This window comes from Gracilinanus agilis, chromosome 2, assembly GCF_016433145.1.
Source record: "Gracilinanus agilis isolate LMUSP501 chromosome 2, AgileGrace, whole genome shotgun sequence".
In the NCBI taxonomy this organism is placed as follows: domain Eukaryota; kingdom Metazoa; phylum Chordata; class Mammalia; order Didelphimorphia; family Didelphidae; genus Gracilinanus; species Gracilinanus agilis.
The window spans coordinates 693513621-693537542 of record NC_058131.1 but is presented as its reverse complement, the minus strand read 5'-3'; the positions used below and the strand labels follow the sequence as shown (position 1 = coordinate 693537542).

The 23922-nt window shown below is 42.6% G+C and overlaps 1 protein-coding gene across 1 annotated transcript; it reads right to left on the bottom strand.

Annotated features, from left to right (window-relative positions):
• Positions 1-1446: 1446 nt before the first annotated feature.
• SAR1A (secretion associated Ras related GTPase 1A) lies at positions 1447-22608 on the bottom strand. The gene is made up of 7 exons (XM_044659173.1): positions 22504-22608; positions 7532-7602; positions 7284-7403; positions 6766-6831; positions 5138-5241; positions 2908-3039; positions 1447-1603 (listed from the first exon to the last, which is right to left on the bottom strand). Exons 2-7 carry the CDS (start codon positions 7587-7589, stop codon positions 1487-1489), a joined length of 597 nt encoding a protein of 198 aa, XP_044515108.1. The 5' UTR covers positions 7590-7602; positions 22504-22608; the 3' UTR covers positions 1447-1486.
• Positions 22609-23922: the final 1314 nt, after the last annotated feature.

Here is a 23922-nt window from a genome sequence, read left to right as displayed (position 1 = left end):
GCATCTTCCTGCCCGTTTCTCCCTTTCTTCCCATGTTGCCTAATATAGTCCAGACCCTTCCAGCTTCCAATGTTGGGTAGGGGACACATTTCTGAAAAATGGTAAAGGTGGATTTTTCTCTTAGTTCTTATTGCCAGGGAGCTAAAAATCAGAAGTTTGGTTTCATCTGGTATTAAAGAAATGGGAATGGAGAGAGCGCTACCCTGATAGATTGATTAAAGCCACTGATATTAAATCCTCAAAAGTAGATTTCTGATGGGGAAGGGAGAAGTTATGGGAAAGAAACAGATCCCAGGAACAGCCTATGAACCCAGCTTCCGTAACTGAGTAGCTACCCTTTCTGGAACACCTACCAGATCAAGTTCTTAGTGGACGGGATAATCAGATTATCTTGCTCAAGCAGTCAGTGCTAGCCTGTGTGTGTCAGTCTTCTTTGGAAGATGCTTCTCTAACCTGTGTGCAAAAGTGACTTAAGACGTCTGTAGCGTGCAATGGTGCAGGACATTTGATTTCTGGGGAGGATCAAGTTGGTTTTTAACTGAAAATGAAGAAAGAAGGTGCTATAGGCAGGAGTGAAAATTCAAGACAGTATAAAAGCAGAACCTGGCTTAAATTCATAACCATCTTACAATAAGCAGGTTGAATATTGTGCACTTTTCTAATGTATGGTTTTTTGTTTTTTGTTTTTTGCAAATAATCAGCCCCTTTGATAAAGAATTATGACCCTAATCTACTGCTGCAGAAAGCCTCTGGACAAAACTGGACCCCTACTGTCACCCCTCTCTTAGGACTCCCTACAGCAGGAGGAAAAGTAAACCTCAAACAAGCACCTCCTAAGGCAAGGTAGTTACCAAGAAAAGTGAATTCCAAGAGGCTACACTGAACCACTTGGCCACAAAAGCATCTTGGTCCAGGATCTGCCTATTCCAACAGAACAAAGTGACCTATAGGGCAGCCACTCTCAAACCTAGATTTATTGGGGGTCTCCAATATATCTGCTCAGTATTTTTGGTAAAATATCTAAATGCCATTAAATAGATTTAAAAAAAAAAAAAACCTAGTATAGACTCTGGACTAACAAGTGAATGTTAACTGAGAAATTGGAAGGGACACGGATTACATGGATAACACTTCTTTTAAAAAATAGAATCGCTTTCTTTTTCTATCAACTACAGTGGTGAGACAAGTTGTTCTTTTCGGCTGCCCCGAAAGAGCACCCTGGCAGGCATAAAGCTCCCTCCCTCCAGGGCAGGAGCCAGCTGTGCCTGGCCCTTGGGGAGGTGCTCTGCTCCTTCCCTATGGGTGGAAAAGAACAAGTGTCACCACTGGGCCATCCCGAAGGGAGCTGCCCAAGGCTCCTCCCAGCTTTCCCAAGGCCAGGATGTGGTCGGAGAGCTTTCCGTGTCCTAAGAGAAAAGTCCACGAGGAAGCTGTGAACAGGATCAGTCCAGAGAAGTAAAAGGCTTTTATTTTCATTGCCCCCACATCAGTCAATGTACTGGGAAAGCCAACGGAAACCCTCGCCGTAGCCCTGTCTCTTAAGCACGCTGCACATGAACACCTCCATGGGGCGGGCGTTCAGTTCCCTCAGGGGCACGTTTCCCTATAGGAATCAAAACAGGGAGAAAAGGCGATTAGAATCTTGGCAGCCTCACAGCCTGAGCAAAGAGTCACTAAAATCCATCTCCAGCATAACTAATGACTAGAGAACACCCAAAGAACTCTTAGCACAGAGAATTAGCAGTTTCAAGTTGAGTAGCACAACAGAACTGAATCTTGGTTCCAATATTCTTGGGAAAAGTAGGTGCTGCATATACCAGGCAAGGCAAACTATGAACAACTGCCAGCCAAAGATGGGACACAGGTTGCTAGACAGCCAGTCACAAAATCAAGGAATTCTTTCTTCTCAGAGTCAAGACTGTTACAGTTCTGTGTACAGACTATGTATGTGGCTAAATTCTGGAAAAGCCTCTTAGTGTAGAGAACCCACATACAGAGGAAGGAGGGACAGAGTCCTCCAAAAAAAATTTGCAAAGTAATAGTGATAACGGGTGGGAAAGAGACAAGAAAACAGTACTAAGGTGGTCCAGCTCAGATGTTCCTAAGCCATGGGGCAGCAGAGGGAGGGAAGGTTTTAAACAAATGTCCAAACTAACACATTATTGAATTAAAAGACCAAGAGATCCCTACTGTACCAAAACTACTCTGTCTGTCTATCTCTATCTCTCTCCTCCCCAACCTCCTCTCTCTCTCTGTCTCTATCTGTTTCTCCTTTTCTGTCTCTCTGTCTCTCGCATACCTGATTTAAACAATAGATTCATCTTTCCAACTGGCGCCAGTGTGGTCTACTCCTCCGAAGACTCATGGTCTAATCCTTGTTCTGTTACTGATTTGCTTTGTAGACTTAACCTCAGAGAGAGAGTTTCCTTATCTGAAAAATGGGGATAATAATACTATCTATCTCACCAGGGAATTACAACAATGGATAACATGATTTGAAATCTATGACTTGGAAGGGAATATAAAATTACAACTGCTCTTCTTTAGAAATTCCCTATAAAGATGAAATTAATGTCTACCTTAGGAGAAAAAAGTTCTTCCAAGAAAGATTTGTCAAATAAAATTTAAATGGAATCCAACAAGTCTAATAAGTTTGCCTCTACCGTCTTCTTCTAAACTCTCATCTTGGCAAAGATCACCTTATCAGGAAGTTAGGGTGTACAAAGGTATTATTCAGGGGTATATGGTTAAGATCTAAACATAGTTCTGCCACCAGTATTATAAAATACTCATAGTAAGACAAAGTTTTGTCTTACACTTCCAAAAGACAGTTAATATCTAGATTCTTCAGCAGGAAAATTTTGGCTAAAGGCTTCTTATTTCCTCCCTAATATGTTTTTCACTTACCTTTCCTGTGGTCTGTCCATAAAGCCCAAATATTTCACGGAGTCTTTCCTCGCTGATTGCGTCTGATCTGTCGATTTTATTGCCCAAAATAAGGATTGGCACATTGGATATTGTTTCATCTGTCATTAGTGCCTAAAAACAAAACACTAAAGTTACTTTTTCAAAATATCAAGGGATGGTGAGCCATCACCCGATGATGAATTGTCCTTGAGCAGGCCATCTGACAATCCTCATATAACTAAACAATGAAAACCAAGGTTGGGTAGACTCTGAATTCTGAACTCTAGTACCACATCCCTGGAACATCCTTTGGACCAGTGAGAGACGGCCATCCGATTTCAGACCAACACCTTAGGCTGGACACATAATGTAGCAGGACTGCTCCAGCCAGAACTCAAAAGGTCAAAAAGTCAGTCCTACACACAGTCTAGCTACGTAGTATATACAGGGGTTATATGTGCCCTTCCAAGATACTGAGGCAGCTCTGGAAGAAATCAGTTCAAATGGAAACTGGAACAGCTTTGCATCAAGTCCGTAGAAAATCAAACTCAATAGGCATGAGCTGAGCATCTGTGTCCAGCTCTAGAAACTGAATGTGAAAAACATTTAAAGTGAGATGTAGGCCCATCGGGGCATTACATCTTGATAAAAAAAGAGAGAGACACGTAATAAACACAAGGATCCACTGGAGAGGTAAGGAGGCAGCCAAGGTTTGGTGTGTCCTAGAGGACTTGAGCCAGCCCTTGGGAAGGAAGTATGATAGAAGATGGGTCCTGAGAAATGAGCCAGACTTGGTTAGGCAGAGAGAAAAGCAGGGAAGAAGTCTGCTGAAAGGTGGAACAGGAGGCCACACCCAAATGTTAACAAAGACTTGGAATATGCAAAGCCTGAATGGCATGCCAAAGCAGACTTGAACTTAACTAAGGTTCCTAAACAGGTAGTGACTTCAACTGGAGGCAACATGCAGAGCAGATAAATAGGAAGAGAAAATGGCAGAAGGGCTATTGGTTATAGTGGCTGTGGAAGCAGCCTAAGGAGCAGATGATGAAGGCAATAACAGCATTTTGAAGGACATCTTGTGTGGGATTTTGAAAGAAAAATGTTGAAATCAGAATTTGTTAACTACTGGATTGTGGAGCAAAGGATTTCAAGCTTGGTTAACTGGGATAGAGTAGTTGGGATCATGAGAGCTCTGTTTTGGACATTCTGAATTTGAGGTCGTGAGGATCGCTGCCCGGGTCTAGATATGAGTCAACAATAACAAACATAAAATGTGGCAGCTGAACTTAGGACATCAATGGTTATCAAGGAAAAGTTTAAAGTAATAAAAGCAGTGACTCAAGGACTGAACTTCAACAAACACTCAGAGTTGGGGACAAGAATATGAAGAAAGTCAGCATGGCTGAATGTTGAGGAGGTTAAAGGATGAAAGAATATCAGAAAGGATAAACTAACAAAAAGCTGCTGAGGTGCACAGTGAAAAGATCTCTGGCCTAGAAGAGGCCACTCACTCCATCTGCCATGTTTCACTGGAGCAGGGTGAGCAGGAAGCAGGTTAAGGACCAAATTAAGAAGCAACAACAACAAAAAACCTTATCTCCTGTCTTAGTCAATACTAAATTATCAATTCTAAGACAGAAGAGTGGTAAAGGTTAGGCACTAGGGACTTTCCTAGGGTCACACAGCTAGGAAGTGTCTATTTTGAACCCAGGACCACCCGACTTTCCATCCACTATGCTATTTAGTTGCCTCTCTTAATTGCACCTGGGTTCTTCAAAAGTATATCTGTAAAAATGCAAGCTCTGGCAGGTTCTACTGAGATAGAAAGCCTTCAAGAACTGTCCTGGTAGCCCAAGCTCATCCTACATCATCCCTAAATGCACCAAAGTAGGCAGGGAGCTTAGCACCAGCTAGGTAACTACAAGGTGGATCATTTTTTTCTTCACTCACAGAAACTCACAAAGACTTGTCATTGAAGTGCATCAATATTCTAATCTGCAGGGATGGAGGAGAGTGGCCACACAGGTGAAGTGACAAGATTCTGAAATAATAAAGCAAGGAGAGAACCTCTAACTCCACACATTGGTGTATGAGAGAGGAAAATGCCAAAGAAGACCACAAATGGTACCAAAGTAGATGCGCCTTCAATATGTAACACCACCAGTGAAAATCACAGGAAGGAGACAAAAGTCAGAGGGCAGAGACTTCTGAAAAGAGACTGCAAACATACATTGAGTTCCACTTTGGATTCCAGGAGGCGAGGATGATCTGCACAGTCCACCAGAAAGACAATCCCATTAATTGCTGGTAAATAGTTTTTCCAAACACGGCGTGCTAGAAAGACAGAGGTAAGAAACATACATTTATTTCCCTTAGAACAAAACTTGGAAACCAAAGACTGAAAGACTTAACCAAAGGACTCTCAGGCACTAAGCTACATCTCCTCCAGATCTGCCAAATCCTAGCACCATATTAAGTCAGCCCAGGAAGCAAAGTGCTTTTACTACCCTCTGCTATATCTAATGCCTCTGTAGAAGAGTTGAACCCTTCCCAGCAGGACCTCTGTCCCCTCCTTCCCGACCTCTACTCCCAATGGTCGTGGGCCTAGGTCCCTGGCTACAGAGCAGCCCCAGATGTTCAAATAGCTGGCACTCACAGAGTTCATGCTTCCAGTAAACTAGAGGACTCCTAGGCCTTATCATATACCCCTCTGTTATACTTTAAGAAGCCCCAGACCACAATACCTGTCATACTGCTGTGTCCATCATCTCTTTCCCCACCCTGTGCCCTCCTCCATACCCCACTGTTGAACTCTTTTCTATGTATAGTATCCCCAAATTATAATGGGAGCACCTAGAGAGTCATAATTGTCTTTTTTTGCATCCCCAGTGCTTTGTACATTGCAAGGATTTGATAAATGTCTTTTATTCAATCAAGATACTACTGATTACATTATTCAATGTCCTTTACATATACAAACCAACATGATACAGTCCTGCTTGGGATTAGTTCCACGGAAAAAGTGTCTCTGCAGATGAATTTTTATGCTCTTGATAGAAAATGAAAACTATATACCAAATGCTTTCCTTTTTGCCCTGGCTGCCACAAAGCTTAAGGTAAAATTCATTGCCTGAATGCTAGAGTCTGCTCAACTGAGATGCCTGAAACCATCTACTCCTTCTGCTTCTTTCAGATGTCTCTGTTCTGTTTTATCCTGAAATGTCTTATCTTGCACTGTTTTAATCTTTAGTCACCTCAAGTCCTTTTGAAAGAGACAGGGTACAAATCTTAAACAAATAAAATAAAAATTGAATTAGATGTCAATAAAAGCACTTACTACATAATTACAATGCTCCAATAGGAGGCTTGTTAACCACATTTCAGAGCAAATTCCTAGTCCCTTTCATTTCCATCCCCAGCCCCATTGATTTGACTTCTTCACCCTTAAAAGAAGGACAAATGTAAGAGAGCTAACTACATACACAAACAAGCATAATCTATTTGGATTACTTCTCTGAAGCTAGATAGTAAAGCTGTTTTGGAATAAGAAAGCTATGTGTGTGTCAAGCCTAAAAAGAGGACTAAAATATTCCAATGTAAATATAAATTGGCACAGCACAAAAATGCTGGCCCTGGGGACCTAGGATTAAGACTCAAATTCAGGATGGGACTCTGAGCTCTATGACCTCTGCAAAAGTCACTTAATCTCTTTCTATGGGCCTCAATTTACTCAAATGAAGGATTTAAAGTAGACAGCCCCCTAAGATCCCTTCTAGTTCTAAATCTGTGATTATAAATAAAATTTTATCTAGTGTCAACTATATTATACTACTAAAAACAGTCCAGGGGATCCCTTACCTTGCTCATGTCCACCAAGATCAAAGGTTGTAAAAGTCATTCCTGCAATTGTCAGCTCTTCAGATGCTGGAACAAAGGTTGGAAGAAGTAAATATAGTTTTCAATTTAGCCCAAATCTAAACATCAGTAATACGTCAACAATTTGTTCATGTCCTTAATATATTAGAGAATGTACATTTAGCAGAGAAGAAAATCCCCCCAAATTAAACTAACTGGTTAGGACAGGAGTTTCTGGTTTTTAGTTACTTCTCATTAGTGAAGAGATTAAGTGAAACTTAATGAGTCCAATTTCATGACCAGACTATGAGTTAAAACACTACCTACCACAAAGAAATTCAAATAGCATACTACCTAGATATTTACAATTTGAACATATCCTATGGTTTCCAAGTGTAGGGAATATTTTCCTCTTTTAGATTTGTGTTAACACAAATGGGCATCCAATATAGAATCTACCCACTAGCTCTGACAATGCTCTCCAGAAACAGAAGTTGCCCGTTGGGCAACTTCAGACCTACTTGGATGTAGTGTTGGAACATGTTGGCCCAATCTGTCATCTTTGAGCATGTGCAAAAGGGTTGTTTTGCCTGCATTGTCCAAACCCAAGAACACGAGTTTTCCAGATTTCTTGTAGAGTCCTACAAAGGAAACAAAAATTTTAACTACAACCTTGTTCAATTTGCAACAGATCTCTCACTTTTGTTTTTGTAAGGAGATGCACAACGAAGTTTTAAATCTAAGATATATTTCAAAGAAACTTCTTTACCTAAAAACTGCAGGACGCTGCTGAAGCCATTATAGATCCACTCAAAGATGAACGACATTATTGTAGCTTAACTAGAAAAAACAAAGAGAGTACACATTCATTTGGACAATGCCAGGACTTGGGCCTCACAGTATGATACAATACTAAGGTTAAAAGCAACACCTTTTATCTCTAAGACGCTGCCAAGCCAATTCCCCCATTTGGAGATGAGGAAATGAAGTCCCAAAGAGTGCAAGTGACTTGCCTAGGAAGACATTGTGCTAGCACTTTACAAGTATCTTATTTGATCCTCACAGCCCTGGATGGTAGATATTGCTATTATCTGCATTTCACTATTGAGGAAACTAAGGCAAACAGAGGTGAAGTGACTTGCTCAGGTCACACAGCTAGAAAGTGTCTGAGACTGGATTTGAACTCAGGTTTTCCTACTTCTAGGCCTAGCATTCTATCTACTATACTACTCAGATGCCAAATCCAATGTTCTTTCTGGCCCATCTCTCTGCCAAAAAGTGATCTTAACTCATTCTATCCTTAAAAGTCCTTTCTCTAAAGGGTCATGGTGACAAAAAACTAGCTTATTTCTCTTGTGTCTTTCCACTCACCACCAATGCCAAATGCCCTCTTTGTGGTTCCTGAGTAATGGTACAGAATGCTAGATTTGGAATCAGGACAACCAGGGCCCGGTTCCTGCCTGGCACTTATAGTCAGATGACCATATATTTTTTAAAGTCTTTTTAGCTTTATGAGCCTCAGTTTTTTTCCCTCAGTAAAATGGGATTAATTATCCTCTTAGCATTTAATTCATAGGGTAAAGTACTAAGTATGTTATCCATTTTAGAAGTATAAGAAATAACGAAGGGGATGGTTTTAGAGAAACCTGGGAAAACTTATATGAACTAATGTGGAATACACTGAACAGAACCAGAACAATTATACATTATCAGCTGTATTTCTCAGAACAAACAATTTTGAAAGACTTCTGATCAGTGTAATCACCAACCACTATTCCAGAGTACTACTCATGATGAAACATGCCACCTACCTGCTTTGAGAGTATGGATGAAACATATTTTTTTGGACATGGCTAATGTGGAAACTTGTTTTTCTTGACTACATGTATGTAATAGAGGTTTGTTTTTCTTCTGTTCTCAATGAGGGCAGGAGCATTTATGGGGGAGGGGAGGGATACAAGGTAGATTTCTACTGACTGAAAAAATATATAAGATATGTCATAAGTACTATGTGAAATGGAAGAAGGAACTTGGCCAGAATCTTAGCAAAGGTATGTGCCCCTTAATTTAAGATCTAATTTACAAAGCAAACAAATTGTGCCATCATTATGCACATTATTAAAGATTTCTCTTTTGTTTCCTTTCCCTTCAGTAACTACCCAATTCTAATCTGAATGATTCAATTTTCAAAAAAGCTATTTCTTTTTAACTTCAAATCCGCTTATAATGAAACGACAGTATGGTACAGTGGACAGAGAGCAAGCTTCCAGCCCTCCCAGAGTGGCTGTATGACAGTAGGCAAAACACCTCCCCTCTCTAAGACTCTTTCTAAGTAGTAGAGAAGGCCAGGCCTGCCCTGGAGGAGGAGATACTCATCCGGAGCTGAGGAAGTCACAGGACCAGAAACAAAATAGACCACAAGAAACACTCCTGGTCTAAACAGATTCTTGTTTTCTATCATCTCCTCCAGGGCCAAGCCAACCTGAATGCCACCCTGCAGAGTTGCTCTTCTAACTGCTGCCTGCCTCACCGACTCTATTTCAGCCAAACACCTGCCATTCTCTCCATTTCTGAAACGAGGATCAAATTAACTCTGCCACTGAAGAGAAATGACAATCTTCATTTTTAAAAGGGGCACCCCCAGTGATGAAAAGCAAAGATCACTGAAGCACCAAATCCAACAAAGGGGATTCACAAAGGGGATTGTGTCTGTGTACTTAGGTTTAGCATGATTCACTGTCCTAATAAGGCTTTATTTGCAATGTTCATTTTTGCATCAAGCATTTATTAAGTCCTGAGGCTACCAAGGCAAAAATAAAGCAGTCCCAGCCCCAATGGACCTCAAATTCCATAGGCAAGTGATAATGTAGGTCTGGAATGAAGGAGAGTCATCCAAATCCCAGAGTGAGCACAGAGAAAATAGTTAGAATGATGGGAGATACCCCCACATCCCCAGGACACATCTCCAAAGCCCATCCAAGCAGAAAGACAATGGAAGCCACCCTGAAGGGTTTGATAACGGGTGAGTTTAGGAAAGAAAAGGGATTTATTAAGTGTTTACTAAGAACCAAACACTGTGCTAAACACTGAGCAAATAAAACAACTAAATTATTAACTCCCCTTTTCTTAAGAAGCTTATAGTCTAATAAAGCAGGCATCCTACATAGGGGAGTAGTAATCTGGGAACATTTTGGTTAGAAAGGTAATAGGAATTCCTCCAAGGCATAGTTTTTGGTGTAAAGTGGTTTGTGAAGAAGCTGTAAACAAGATAGCTAGGGAAGAGAAAGCCAGACTGCATGGAGGGGAGAAAATAAAGCCAAATGAATGTAAATAGCTTCTTCTAGGAGTCTGACTATGTTAACTAGGGTAGAAGCAAGTGAAGGTTTTTTAAAGAGGGAGGAGATCTGGGTGTGTTTCTAAGACAGAAAGGGCAAGCTCCCAGAGAAGAAGGGAAGGAAAGGGATCAAGGGCACAAAGGAAGAAGCTGGCATTTGCAGAAGAAGAGACACCAGTTCTAAGTCAAGAGCAAAAGAGAGAATAGTAAATGATGTAGAGGTGGATTAGATTGGAGAAGAGAGAACTCACAATGGATGAACTCAGGGCCTTTTTTTTTTCCCTTTAATGAAGTCCTAGATGAGAAGCAGAGAAGGGGAATATGAGTGGCTTGTGAAACAAGATTTGCACCAGCTGTTGTAAAGAATGGGAGTCAGAATGTCAATCTTGAGAAAGGAGAAGGTCTAAGGCCCCAGTTGGCCTACTACGAAATATTCTTTTTTTTTTTCCTTAACCCTTAACTTCTGTGTATTGGCTCCTTGGTAGAAGAGTGGTAAGGGTGGGCAATGGGGGTCAAGTGACTTGCCCAGGGTCACACAGCTGGGAAGTGTCTGAGACCAGATTTGAACCCAGGACCTCCTGTCTCTAGGCCTGACTCTCAATCCACTGAGCTACCCAGCTGCCCCCACTGTGGAATATTCTAAGTGTGTAGCACCATGTAAATTGGAGCAGAGAAAGTAAGAACAATCCAGGGCTGGGGTTTAGAAAGGGATGATCAGTGACAGGGCAAAGGACAAAGTAAAATTGAATTGGTTAACTAGAAAGTCAAGAGCTGAAATGAAGGAAAATGAATTAAACGCGGGAAAAGCCAAGGGGAGGGCAGGGATCCATATTGGAATCACCTTTAATCAGGATCCCCCCTGACGTTGTAACATCCCCAGACTTCACTTCAGGCCTCTGGTGGGAACCTACTATTTCTCAAGGCAACTCATTCTGCTTTTTTTCCTTCTATGGAGGTGAAACCTGTCCAAGGCTCCTAGTTCTCTGGGACCAAACAGAACACATCTCCTCCTTCTTCCATTTGTCAGTCCTTTAAATACTTGAAGACAGCTCTCATGCCCCCTCAGTTCTACTCTTCTTTCTCCAGGAGAAATGTAAACAGTTCCTTTTACCAAATACTTAGTATTTCAGAAGTGTTTCAGCTTTCTGATCACGATCTTCTAGGCCAGGGGTCTGATCTTTTTGGATTCCACACCATTCATTAGTGAGGAACACTCACTCCCAAAGTGCATATTCATTTGTATCACTGTTCTCATTATACAAATTACAAAGCTTACCTAAAAGCAGAAATCACTGAGGGATGAGATAAACCGGAAATATTATTTGAACCCCTTAGGGACAAGAACAGTTTTGCCTTTCTTTATACGATTAACCCTGCCTCTCCCCTCTACCCCTACCCCCCCCACCCCACCCCCCAACTCTTTGCATAGTGTTGGGCAGGTGCTTAAATGCTTGTTGATTGGACCCTAAAGGCAACACAGGGAGTCAGACCTGAGCTACAGAAGCACTTTCAGAATTGTATAGAAGTTGGCCTGAAAGAAGGAGAGGCTTGAATGAGCAGAACATGATGAGAGCTGAACAAAGGTAGAGGCAAAGAAGGAGATGGATAAAAGATGTGTCAACTGACTGGCTAAGTGGGGTGTGGAAGAGAAAGGTATAGCAATGACTACAAGGTTGAGAAACTGAATAACTAGAATAATGGGTGTGCACTCAATAAGGAAAAAGGGTTAGTAAAGAGTAAAAAGATCTAGGATCTGTCAGAATTCATCTTGTCTGTTCATATTATGCAATTCACTCCGTCCCACTCAAAACAAAAAGTAGGGAGTCCCACCCAGGCTCCTACTCAACAGTTGCTGCCCCAAAACACAGTCTGCCTTCTGCCAAAACCATGGAGTCATTTGGGGGATTGGGGTGGTTTTCCCACTGACATTTGCACAGTAACTGCTATGGGTAACCAGGTAGCAGTAGGATTAGAAATGGCCTGAAACTGGTAGGTGATCATAGAACAGGGACAAGTCAGAGGATATGGATAGGGATAGGTGTAGTTGTGTTGAAGATAAAGTCCCATAATTAACTATGGTAAGAAGAGGAAAACCCAGTCCATCTTCACACTCCCCAATTGAATAATACATGGGCTCCTTTCCCCAGAGAACCCTGGCCCCACTCTGGGGAACAATGTTCTAGATCAGTGATTCCCAAAATGGGCACCACCACCCCCTGGTGGGTGCTGCAGCGATCCAGGGGGAGCGGTGATGGCCACAGGTGCATTTATCTTTCCTATTAATTGCCATTAAAATTTTTTAAAAATTAATTTCCAGGAGACTAAGTAATATTTTTTCTGGAAAGGGGGCAGTAGGCCAAAAAAGTTTGGGAACCACTGGGTTAGATACTCTCAAACTCATCAATCAAAATCCCTTCTTTTAAAAAACATGGCACCCAAACCTAATTCTGCCAATGTGGTATGACCAGGGCAGAATACAGTGGGATTATCATCTCCTATGCCAAGAGCCTAAAATACTACATTAGCTTTTTTACCTGCCATCTATAGTATCTCCTGTTGATTCTACCAAAATCAATCTAAAACTAAAAACTGCTATCCATGACTCCTGAGTCTTGAATTTATGAAAGTGATTTTTTTGAAATATCTTCTTAGATTTGGTCCTACATTCTAGTCTTTCTGGATCCTGATTTTAGTAACCAAAGTTAATTTCCTGACTCACTTCTTCACATGCAGCAGGTAGTAGAATCTAAATGAGGTCTAACCTAACAGTCTGTAGAAGGTTCAAATTTAGTCATCAATTGTATTTCAGGCTCTTTTTTTTTTTTAACCCTTAATTTTTGGTGTATTGTCTTATAGGTGGAAGAGTGGTAAGGGTGGGCAATGGGGGTCAAGTGACTTGCCCAGGGTCACACAGCTGGGAAGTGGCTGAGGCCGGGTTTGAACCTAGGACCTCCTGTCTCTAGGCCTGACTCTCACTCCACTGAGCTACCTAGCTGCCCCAATTTCAGGCTCTTTTGAGAAGATTATCAACACCGCCCTCCCTTAAAACAAGATTTTTTTCATGTTACTTCCTTGTTTACAAGTTGTTTAAAAAAAACTTCAGATCTTTTCTTCTTCTCATAGTAACATATGGAGGGTGCTTTTAGAATCTCATCAGGTTGACTGTCAGAAATATGAAAGAAAGCATTCTTAATGCATTCTAGAAATGTAAATCATTATCATTCATAGATAGTTAGGATACACTTGTACCTAAAATTAGAAAGTCAGATTTAGAATTTTTCAAGATTTCTAAAACATTTTGCCTGAACCAAATACTGTGATACTTTCAATGTATTCTGCCTTACTATTCTTTTTTTTTTTTTTTTTAAACCTTACTTTCCATCTTAGGATCAAAATATTGCCAAGGTCACACAGCCAGAAGTATCTGAGGTCACATTTGAACCCAGGACCTCCCATCTCCAGGCCTACTTCTCTATCCACAGAGTCACCTCACTGTCTCCTTGTATTATTCTTTAACCATTTGATTTATGGATATTACCAAACCAATAAGACAAAATTACTTAAAAGCAGACACCAACCATGCTTTTAATTTTTTTTTTTTTTTTTTATTTTCTCACTCTATAGTAACTCAGGAAACACCCATTAAATTGTGCTCTGAGGAATGTTTCCAGTTTTGGGTCAGAGAGCAGATTATATTCTTATTCCTTCAATTCTAAATTATCTGTGCGAATGAAGATGTGGTTGAATACCTTCAAACTGATTTATAGACAATCCTAAAAAGGAATTAGTCCAGCCAATCAAGTTAACATGGCATCATAGATTCAGAATAGGGGGAAAAAATCCTAAGAAGTAGCAAAAAAGAAACCTATGCATTCTTAATGTCACCACATGATATTAATTTGTGGAGTTGTAGAGCCCAGAATCAAAATTTCACGAATATTGCACATCTTTTCTTACCCCCACCCCAGCCCCAATTAACAAGGATTTCTTTTTTTAAAAGTCTCACATTGTTTGTATTTCTGCATTTTAAGTTCATTAGCTTTGTTAGGAGGTGGATGACGTGATTCATCTCATCCTTATTGCCTAGAGTTCTGAGTTATTTTTCTCTATAACCTTATTGTATAAAGTGCCCTTCTTAGTTCTGCTCTCTTTGATCTGTTTTAGTTTATAAAGGTTTTCCAGTTTCCTCTGAAACTATACATTTCAATATTTCTTAAAGCATATAATATTCTATTATATTCCTATACCACAATGTGTTTAAACTGCCCCTTTGTATTGGTAGTTGGTCAATTCCAAATTATCTTCTAAAATGGCTGGACAAATTCACAGCCCCAGGACCAGTGTTCCCCCCCCCCCCCCATTTCCTCCAACACAAGTCATTTTCCTCTTTTGTCATCTTTGCCAGTCTGAAAGGTACTGGATAGTCTACAGCCATACCACCTTGAATGCACCTGATCTCCTCTGAAAGGTATTGGATATCATTTCAAAGTTGCTTTAATTTGCATTTTTCTACTTAGTAATTTGGAGCATTAGTTCTCATGGTTGTTGATGGTTAGGAATTCTTCCTTTGAAAATCACCTGAGGGCAGAGCCAAGATCTAAGAAGCAGAATAAAGTACATAGAGCTTCCCCACTTCCATTCACCTCCTCCAAAGAGATTTAGAAAACCCACTAGATAGGATTCTGATGAGGAAATCCAAGAAATACATCACAGGAAGAAATTTTTCCAGCACAGATAGATATAGACTCATAGACAGAGTTCTGTGGACACTTGGGGACCAGGTTTGGTCAGGTACATGCCTAAAGGAGCACATTTAGAGATGGAGGGTACACCTAAAGGCAAGAGGAGGTCTCAAGCCTTGTATGACTGGTCCTGAAGAAAGAGATTCAAGGAATTGGGGGAGAGAAACAGGGAGGGAGAAGGAAGCCTAGAAACTGAAGGTTTCAACAACTGTTGAGATGAAGAAAATGTCAGCAAAGCAGATATTTGAACTTAATGGGGAGGAGAGTGACCTAGAGGCCTAAAGATGACAACCACTGGAAGGGATAAAATACACTTAAACGGTGGGCAGATAGTGGCAGAGAAAAGAACAGTGACTATGTGGACCAAGAAATATGCCAACTCCTTCTCTTGGCTCTGGAAGCCAGGGAGTCAGAGAAAGGGTAGCCTGTCTTAGAGACAGTGCCAAGAGATGTGTTTTCATGAAAAAATTAGGTTTTAGCGAATACCAGAGGACAAAAGGAATCTAGAGGAAGGAATCTAGGAACACCAAGTTAGAAAAAAAATTTTAAAGTTATCAAACCCAATCTCCTCATTTAATATAAGGAAACTAAGGCCCAGAAAAGTGAATTGGCTTCTTTGAGTACACCAAGAAATTAAGTGATAAAGCTAGGATTCACACTCAAGTCCTCTCCTCTAAATCCAGCTATTTTTCCATATCATCCCAAAGGGGCCAAGCAAGAAAGCATGGCCTGGAAAAAAGGCATCATACCTACTTAGATGTTGGTATCTAGAATGGAGTCCTAGCAACTGATTGCTACTTCTAGGTCTGGATTCTATGAGTACAATGAGTAATGGTATAGCCAAAGGAAAAAAAAAGGAAGAATGAACTCAGTGAACCCACAAAGTATCTCAATCTATTATAGTACCACATAATGATTTACTGCTTATGCCTATGGAATTGCAATAATTCATTGGGATCAGTGGAATCTGACTTCTACTTGCTCTTCTCAATCCTGTAAGGATGGGAGTTTTTCCTCAAAGAAAAATCTACCTAGCAATTTTCCCTTTATAAAGCCCCATTCTATAATCTGAGTATGACTAGATTTTCTGCCTAACAGTTAGCCAAACTGACTTGGAAAAGGAAACAACTTTTTTTGTTTGTTTTTAACTCCGGTCTATAAATGACTAAACCTTCAGCTATTCTCCTTATAATCCCAACTTAAGTTATGACCAAGTAGAATTTCCTACCTACTTTTGCAGATTCTGCTCATTGCTTAAAATAGACTGCTCTAGCCCAAAAAACTTCAGCTATTACTAAGAATAAAAACTACAAAATGAGAATCATAGGTTAGCTGTGGAAGGGGCCCTAAAGGTCATCCAGTACTTATTTTATATAGAGCAGTGATTCTGAAAGTGGGTGCCACCAACCCCTGTTGGGTGCTGCAGTGATCCAGGGAGGCGGTGATGGCCACAGGTGCATTTATCTTTCCTATTAGTTGCTATTAGAATTTTTTTTTTTTTAAACCCTTGTACTTCGGTGTATTGTCTCATAGGTGGAAGAGTGGTAAGGGTGGGCAATGGGGGTCAAGTGACTTGCCCAGGGTCACACAGCTGGGAAGTGGCTGAGGCCACATTTGAACCTAGGACCTCCTGTCTCTAGGCCTGACTCTCACTCCACTGAGCTACCCAGCTGCCCCCACTATTAGAATTTTTAAAAAATTTTCCAGGGGGCTAAGTATTATTTTTTCTGAAAAGGGAGTGGTAGGCCAAAAAAGTTTGGGAACCACTGATATAGAAGGTGAAACTGAGGGACCAAAGGTCACACAAAAAGTTCATGGCTGAGACAGCTCTCTGGGATGTTAAAACAAGTATGATAAAACTCCCAGTTTAGGGCATTCTACTGTTCATGAGAATCTTCACTTCATGGTATATGATTCATATAAAAAACTTATCCAGTTTTCATAATCCCAGACTAATTTTTCATCTAAGTGCTTCGATAATGATGAAGATAAACGTAAAGAATTAGGAAATCATAATGACTATGATGTTCTGAAGAATAATTTTTGAGATTTTCCAAAATGGGAAGTTATGATTAAGTGACATTTTGGTCACCTGTTTGTTGGATAGGAATGAGGGTTGGCATCCTTGATTATAGAAATGCTTATTTGATCATGTGGTTAAGGTGAAAGGTTAACACCATTCCAAACTTCAGAGGGCTAATGGAGGACTCATTAAGCCAGGGAGTACTTAAACTTTTTTTTTTTTTTATTATGGTCCCCCCTATAGTCAGTCAATAAGTATTTAGGCACTGCTATATTCCAGGCACTCTTCTAAACCAAGGGAAAGAAAAAGGGGCAAAAGCCAATTCCTGCCTTTGAGAAGCTCACAATATAAAGAGGTAGACACAAAGAAAAACATACAAACATGCGCCATATGGGATAAGTAGGAAATAATTAATGGAGGAAAGGCAGTAGAATTCAGAGGAATTCGGAAAGGCTCCTGTAGAACAAAGAATTTTAGTTGGAACTTAGCCACAGGGTTTAAGCCTGAGGACCAGAGGCATCTAAGATGAACCAGGGGTTAAAAAAATTAATAATAATAATTTATATATAAATGTATATATATAAAGAAGAACTCCATCTTCATTACCATCTCAGGACCTCATTTTCCTCATCTATAAAATAGGTTTAGAAGACTTCAAAACCTATGATCCTAAAATGAACTGAGTAATAGAAAAATAAATCAATGAAGGTACAAGAGAGGAGGTTATAAAGTACCTCCTTCCCCAAGGCCAGAAAGAATAAAATCAGGACAAAATATAGTATACATTGTTACACATGGCCCACATGTCAGATGTTTCTGTTAATCATTTTTCTGTGGCACAAGGATGAGTTCACTCTGCAAAGGGTGGTGGTAGAAAAAGTCACTGATAAACAATTTTTAAAGAAAAGACAAAGAAATTTTAAAGCCAATCAATCCTGGGTGGAGGTAAATCAAGAAAGAAATAGCTTGCCCTTCTGAATTCTATACATACAAGGAAGACAAGGGGGAGTAAACGAAGGCATGCCCACAGGCTCCAAAAGGGCAGTTGAGGCCTTGGCAGGAGGGAGGGAGATATAGAAGAGATATAGAAGCCCTGGGTCCAGGCCCTTGCTGCCCTTCGTCTACTAGCCCAGCCTGGCCCACAGTGTTATTATTACTACCTCCTTTGGCCTTCAGTTTCTCCCACTGTGAAGTGAAGGGCTGGCCAGATGACCCTTATGGTTCATTCCAGCTGTAAAGTCTAAGAAAAGGAAGCAGAGAAGGAAGGTGTAGCCCTTAGTATAACCCACATTATACAACTCTTGCTACTTAACACGTTCAAGGCAGGGAAGTATCTTTTTCCAGTCTGTCTGTCCTTCATTTTACCCTTCAGTAAAATATGTAAACTTCGTAAGAAAAAATTTAGGGTTAACCCTAAATTTATTGTTGCTGCTGCTGCTGCTGAGTTGATTTTCAGTTGTGTCTCTCTTCCTGATCCCATTTGGGGTTTTCTTAGCAAAGATACTGGAGGGGTTTGCCATTTCCTTCTCCATTTCATTTTATGCATGAAGAAACTGAGACAAACAGGGTTTAGTGACTTGTTCAGGGACACACAATAAGTGTGTGAGTGGATTTGAACTCAAGAAAAGGAGTCTTCCTAACTCCAGGCCCAGTACTCTACCTGCTTTGCCACCTAACAGCTCTAAATCAAGAGTCAGAGATTGAACAAAGGTTCTTTTTTTTTTTAAACCCTTACCTTCTATTTTAGAATTGATATCAAGTATAGTTTCCAAAGCAGAAGAGTAGTAAGTGCTAGGCAACTGGGATGAAGTGAGGCCACATTTGAACCCAGGACTTCTCATCTCCAGGCCTTGATCTCTATCCACTGAGTTTCTTAACCTGAGGTCTGTGAATTTTTTTTTTTTAACATTTTGGTAATTTATTGTATTGCAATATAAGAACTCATTGGCTTCACCAGACTTCCACAGGGTTACTTGGCACAAAAAAGATGAAGAAGTCCAGATCTAATCCAATCACCTCATCTTTCTGAAATGGAAATCCGAGACCCAAAAGGGAAGGGAAGGAGCTGGCCAAGGTTACCAAGTTCCTGGGCAGCAGAAAATCCCCAGCCAAGTTCTGACCCCAGATCCAGGGCCAAGCTTCTCAAGAATCTCTCACCACCACACTGTGACCTGTATATTCTCTTCCTCTGGCTCTGCTGCTTCATTAGGATTTATAACTTTTCTGTGGAAACTCAACTGATTGCAATCAGCAACACTCAGTAGTAAGGATCAGAAGAGATAATATGTGTAAAGTACTTTAAAAATGTAACAACTTTCTCTAAATCTATTATTAGATAGTCTCAAAGCTGTCTGGGGCACTGAGGGTTAAATGACATGCCCATAGTCAAAAATTCTGTTAAGCATTCACACTATGCCAGGCACTGGGATAGACAAACATGGAACAATCCTGCCCTTAAAGAGCTGACATTTCAAAGAAAGAGACAACATATAGCCATATAAGTAGAGGCAAAATAAATAAATGCAAGGTAATTTTGGAGTAGCTAGGAGGAAGAGGGTCAGGAAAGCCTTCAGGTAAAAGGTGGCAGGAGTGAGGGAGGTATTGGAGATGGCAGATGAGATGCTATGTTCACATCTGAGAGGTTCTCCTAATTCCAAGGCTGACCTTTCAACAATTACAACACACTACCATTCCCATTTCATACTAAGGAAATGGAAATTCAAAGGGACATAGCTTGGCCCAAGCTCCCACAACTAAGTGTCCAAGCTGACCTGACCCTCCCTAATCCCTCCTTCCTGTCACAGTTAAACTCCCAGAAGCAGCTTTTTCTGCTCATTGCCTGTTTCCATGCACTCCTGAATTTGACATCACACATCCTATATAGCTCTCTGCAAGGTTACTGATGACCTATTAACTGCCCCATCTGCTAGTCTTGCCCTGGACCTTTCTCCTTCCAACCCTTCTCCAATACTCCATCCTACTGACCTGTCACACACACTTTTCCCATTGCTTTTCATGGCACTGTCCTCCTGGTTCTCCTACCTGTTTGCCAGCTCTTTCTCAGTCTTTTTGAAAGTTTGCTTTCCCTGATCCTTCTCTGCCTGAGGGGATGCCAGGCCTCTTTACTGATTCTTCTCTTACTACTCTCTCTCAGTGACTTCATTAAGCTCCTATACATCCAACCCCTATAGATTCTATATTAGTGCTGCTTCTTTGTCAGCTCCCAGATCCATAGATCTGGCCCTACTGTCTTTTCTGAACAACAGTCCCACATCACCAATTACTTCTTGGGCATCTCCAACTAGTTGTCCCATACAACATCTTAAATCCAACAGATCTAAAACATCAGTCATTCATCTCTCTCAAACCCTCCTTTCCTCCTAACTTCCTGTTTTGTTGAGGGCACCTACCAGCCATGCAGGTATACAAACTCCGATTTATCTTGTCCTCTTCTCTCATCCTCACATGCAATCAGCACCAAGTCCTGCCAGTTCTAACTTGGCAACATCTCCATCCACCTTATCTCCATCTACCAAGTCAGTCCTTGAGTTTAAACCAGTAATCTTTCTGTCCCAGTCCATTGCCATGGTTTCCTAACTGGTCTCCTTCTGGCCAGTCTTTCTTCCTTCTGATATATACTATGTACAACTACCAAAATGATACTTCTAAAGTTCAGATCCAACCATGTCACTCCCTTGTTCAAGAAGCTTCAGTAGCTCCCTCTTGTCTTTAGGATAAAATATAAACTCCTAAAGCTAGTTCCAGCTTATCCTGAGTGCACTTCAGTCCTTCCTGCATGCACTCTGTTAAGAGTACAATTGGTGGATCTGCTTTTCATTGAGCATGCTATTCTATCTCCTGTCTTGGTGTCTTTAAGTAAGCTGTCGTTCCTATTTGGAATGTACGTACACACACACACACACACACACACACACACACACACACCTCACAGAATCACTAGCTTCCTTCAAAATTCAGTCCAAATATATATAGAGAGAATTGAGTCCAATTTATAAGAATACAAGTCATTCTCCAAGTAATAAATGGTCAAAGGATATGAGCAAACAATTCTCAGATGAAGAAACACAATTCAGTCCAAGTACATCTTGGAGATAGTAGCCTTCACCGAACTATCAAGGCTCACTCATACCTCAGAAATCATTTTCTGTATATTTAGCATTTTAATTTTCTGTGATCATGTTGCTTCTCTCCAAAAGAATGCAAGCTCCTGAAGGCCAGGGATTGTTTCCTTTTTTGACCTTGCGTCCCCAGCGCCCAGTACAGTACATGGCACTTAAAACAAACAAAAACAGCACGTGTCATTTCATGGGAAAGGAAAACTCCCTCTGCCAACATGTCTTCAATTTATAGTCACAAAAATTGCTGGACAGATAGTAGGAACTTAATAAAGCTTCAGTGAATTTAACTCATATAAGATTTCTGTGAGGATAAAATGAGGTAAAGCACTTTTACAGACAAGAAACAGGGATCAGAAGTGTGATTTCAGGGGGCAGCTGGGTGGCTCAGTGGATTGAGAGTCAGGCCCAGAGATGGGAGATACTGGGTTCAAATCTGATCTCAGACACTTCCAAGCTGTGTGACCCTGGGCAAGTCTCTTGACCCTCATTGCCTAACCCTTACCACTCTTCTGCCTTAGAACCAATACACAGTATTGATTCTAAGAGGGAAGGTAAGAGTTTATAAAAAATAAAAATAAAAAAAATAAAAAAGAAGTGTGATTTCAGGGCTACAATCAATCAGTAGCCATTATGAGCCAGAAACTACAAAGAACTACAGGGTGAGAAAATTCCTTTCTCCCAAACGGTTTGGCAACTCTCAGTCTTAGATATGAAAGAACTACCGGAGTCTGGGGACGACCTAGGTGGTCCAATGGATAAGGAACCAGGCCTGGGGATGGAAAGTCCTGAGTTCAAACGTGACCTCACAAACTTACTAGCTGAGTGACCCTGGACAAGTCACTTAAACCCCACTGCCAGCCCTTACCTCTCTTCTGCCTCGGAACTACTTAGGATTGATTTCAAGACGTAAGGTAGGGGTTTAAGAAAAACAAAAAGGCCTATGGCGGCAGAGAACTTGACTCACCCAGAGAAGGGGTGAGAAAAATCACACTAAACAACAAGATCCAGGGCCCCCCCAACCCCAAAGTGAAATGGATGTAATGACTGCCCCGCCGGCACAGCCTAGGGCTGGCCGGGATCCAAGCCCCGGGCAGGGTGCTGGCCAGGGAGGGGGGTGGGTGGGGGAGGGCACGGGACCTTAGGAAGCCGGAAGACAAAAGGGGCTCCTCCGTGGCCACTTCCCCGGAGCTACCCCTCGGTACCGCCGCTGGGGGTGGGGGTGTCACTTCTTTCCTAGATTAATTAGCCTCACGGGCCCGGTGGCGGGCGCCGATGCTCCAGGCTGGCACCCTCCCGTTCACCCTGGAGCCCACCCTCCAGGCGGATCGGCTGCGGCCCGGAGGTCTCCCCGGCCCCGTTTGGCCCCGCTCAGCCCGGGCCGCCTGCGTGTCACTTCCCCCTCCCCCGCTCGCTCCAGGCCTGGCCCGGCCACTGGCCTCGGCCACCGCCCGCTCGCGTCCCCCTCCCCGCACCTCTCGCTCTCCGCCCCCAGGTCGCACTCACTCGCGCCCGCCCGAGGTTCCTGGGGCGGCGGCTCCGGCTCCGGCGGCTCCCAGTCTCCTCTCCCTCACCGGGGCCAACACAACAGCAGCGCCAACAGCCTCCAGCCACTCGCCGGAAGGACGTCACCACGTCCCTCCCCGGCCACTTCCGGGAGTGCGTACCGCCCCCTCCCGGCCCGCCCACTCCGCTCCAAGAACCTGGGCTAGAGGCTGGAGGCGGAGCCGGGTAGGGGGCGGGCCTAGAGTAGACCCTACCCATCTCCGGCGGCCGTCGCAGAGCGCTCGAGACGTGGCAGTACGAGGAGGGGGTGGGGAAGGAGAGAGGCGGGGACTCGGAGGGCGCTGGGGGGGTCGGGGGTGAGAGGGCGGGGAGAAGATTCGTCTACTGGTCTTCCGCTTCTCGCCCAGGGACTGGATTCTAAATTCACTCGGGGCACTTTTCCTCGCTGCGCAGGAAGAGACTTGGGGGTTGGCTAAGGAAATCAGGCCTGGCCAAGAAATCCCGCCACTGAGCCCCACCTCCCCCCTCTCCCTCGCCAACCTTCCTTGGAATACCTCCAAGGACCGGGAGCTCACTACCTATTCAGTCAGTTCATTACTCCAGGACCAAGACGTTCATTCCCTCAAGCTGAAGTCCGCCTCCTCCCTGCAGACACCTGCTCCTCCTTATGCCTTTGATGCACAAGGAAAACATTTCCCGAGGCTTAATAATGAACACCTCTTGCCAGGTGTTTTTGTGCTTGTACACAGCAGGCGCTTAATAAATGCTAGGGAGCCAGCAGCATGGTGCAGTGCGGCCACGTTACTATCTGTGTAAACTTGGGGGCCTGACCTTCCCAGACCTCAATCTTCTCCTCTGCAAAATGGGCGTGTTGGATGAGAGGCTCGCCAAGTCCATCTCTCCCAGCAACCGGTGAGCACCCATTTTACAGAGGAGAACATTGAGGCCTCGAGAAGTTCCGTTCTATGTCCGCGGTTACACAGCTATTAAATATTGGAGGAGCGTTCCATGTCCCCTTTGACCAGTCCTCCATGCATGCCCTGGCCAGGGGGCTTCTCAGTGCCCTTCCTGAAATCCTGCATGCAGGGCTGGACCCAGCGATGCAGCTTTGCAGTGTAAGGCACAGGGATCCCCAAAGCACCCTCGTCTCCCCCAGGCAGGACATCACCACCCCGGGACACGCAGCTGCTCTTATAATCCCGAAGTCCTGAGTTCAAATGCTGCCTCCGGCACACCCTGGCCATGTGCCCTTAGGCCGGCTCTTAACTTCCCGCCCAAGCCAAGAGCGAATTAGCCTTTGTCGCCAGCCTCGTCCCACGGCTGACACTCCAAGTTTTGCACTCCAACAGGCCAGAATTCCTTCACCGAAACTACGGCCAGGGCTCCACCCCACCCCCCAGTGCCAAGAACCAGGCGGCT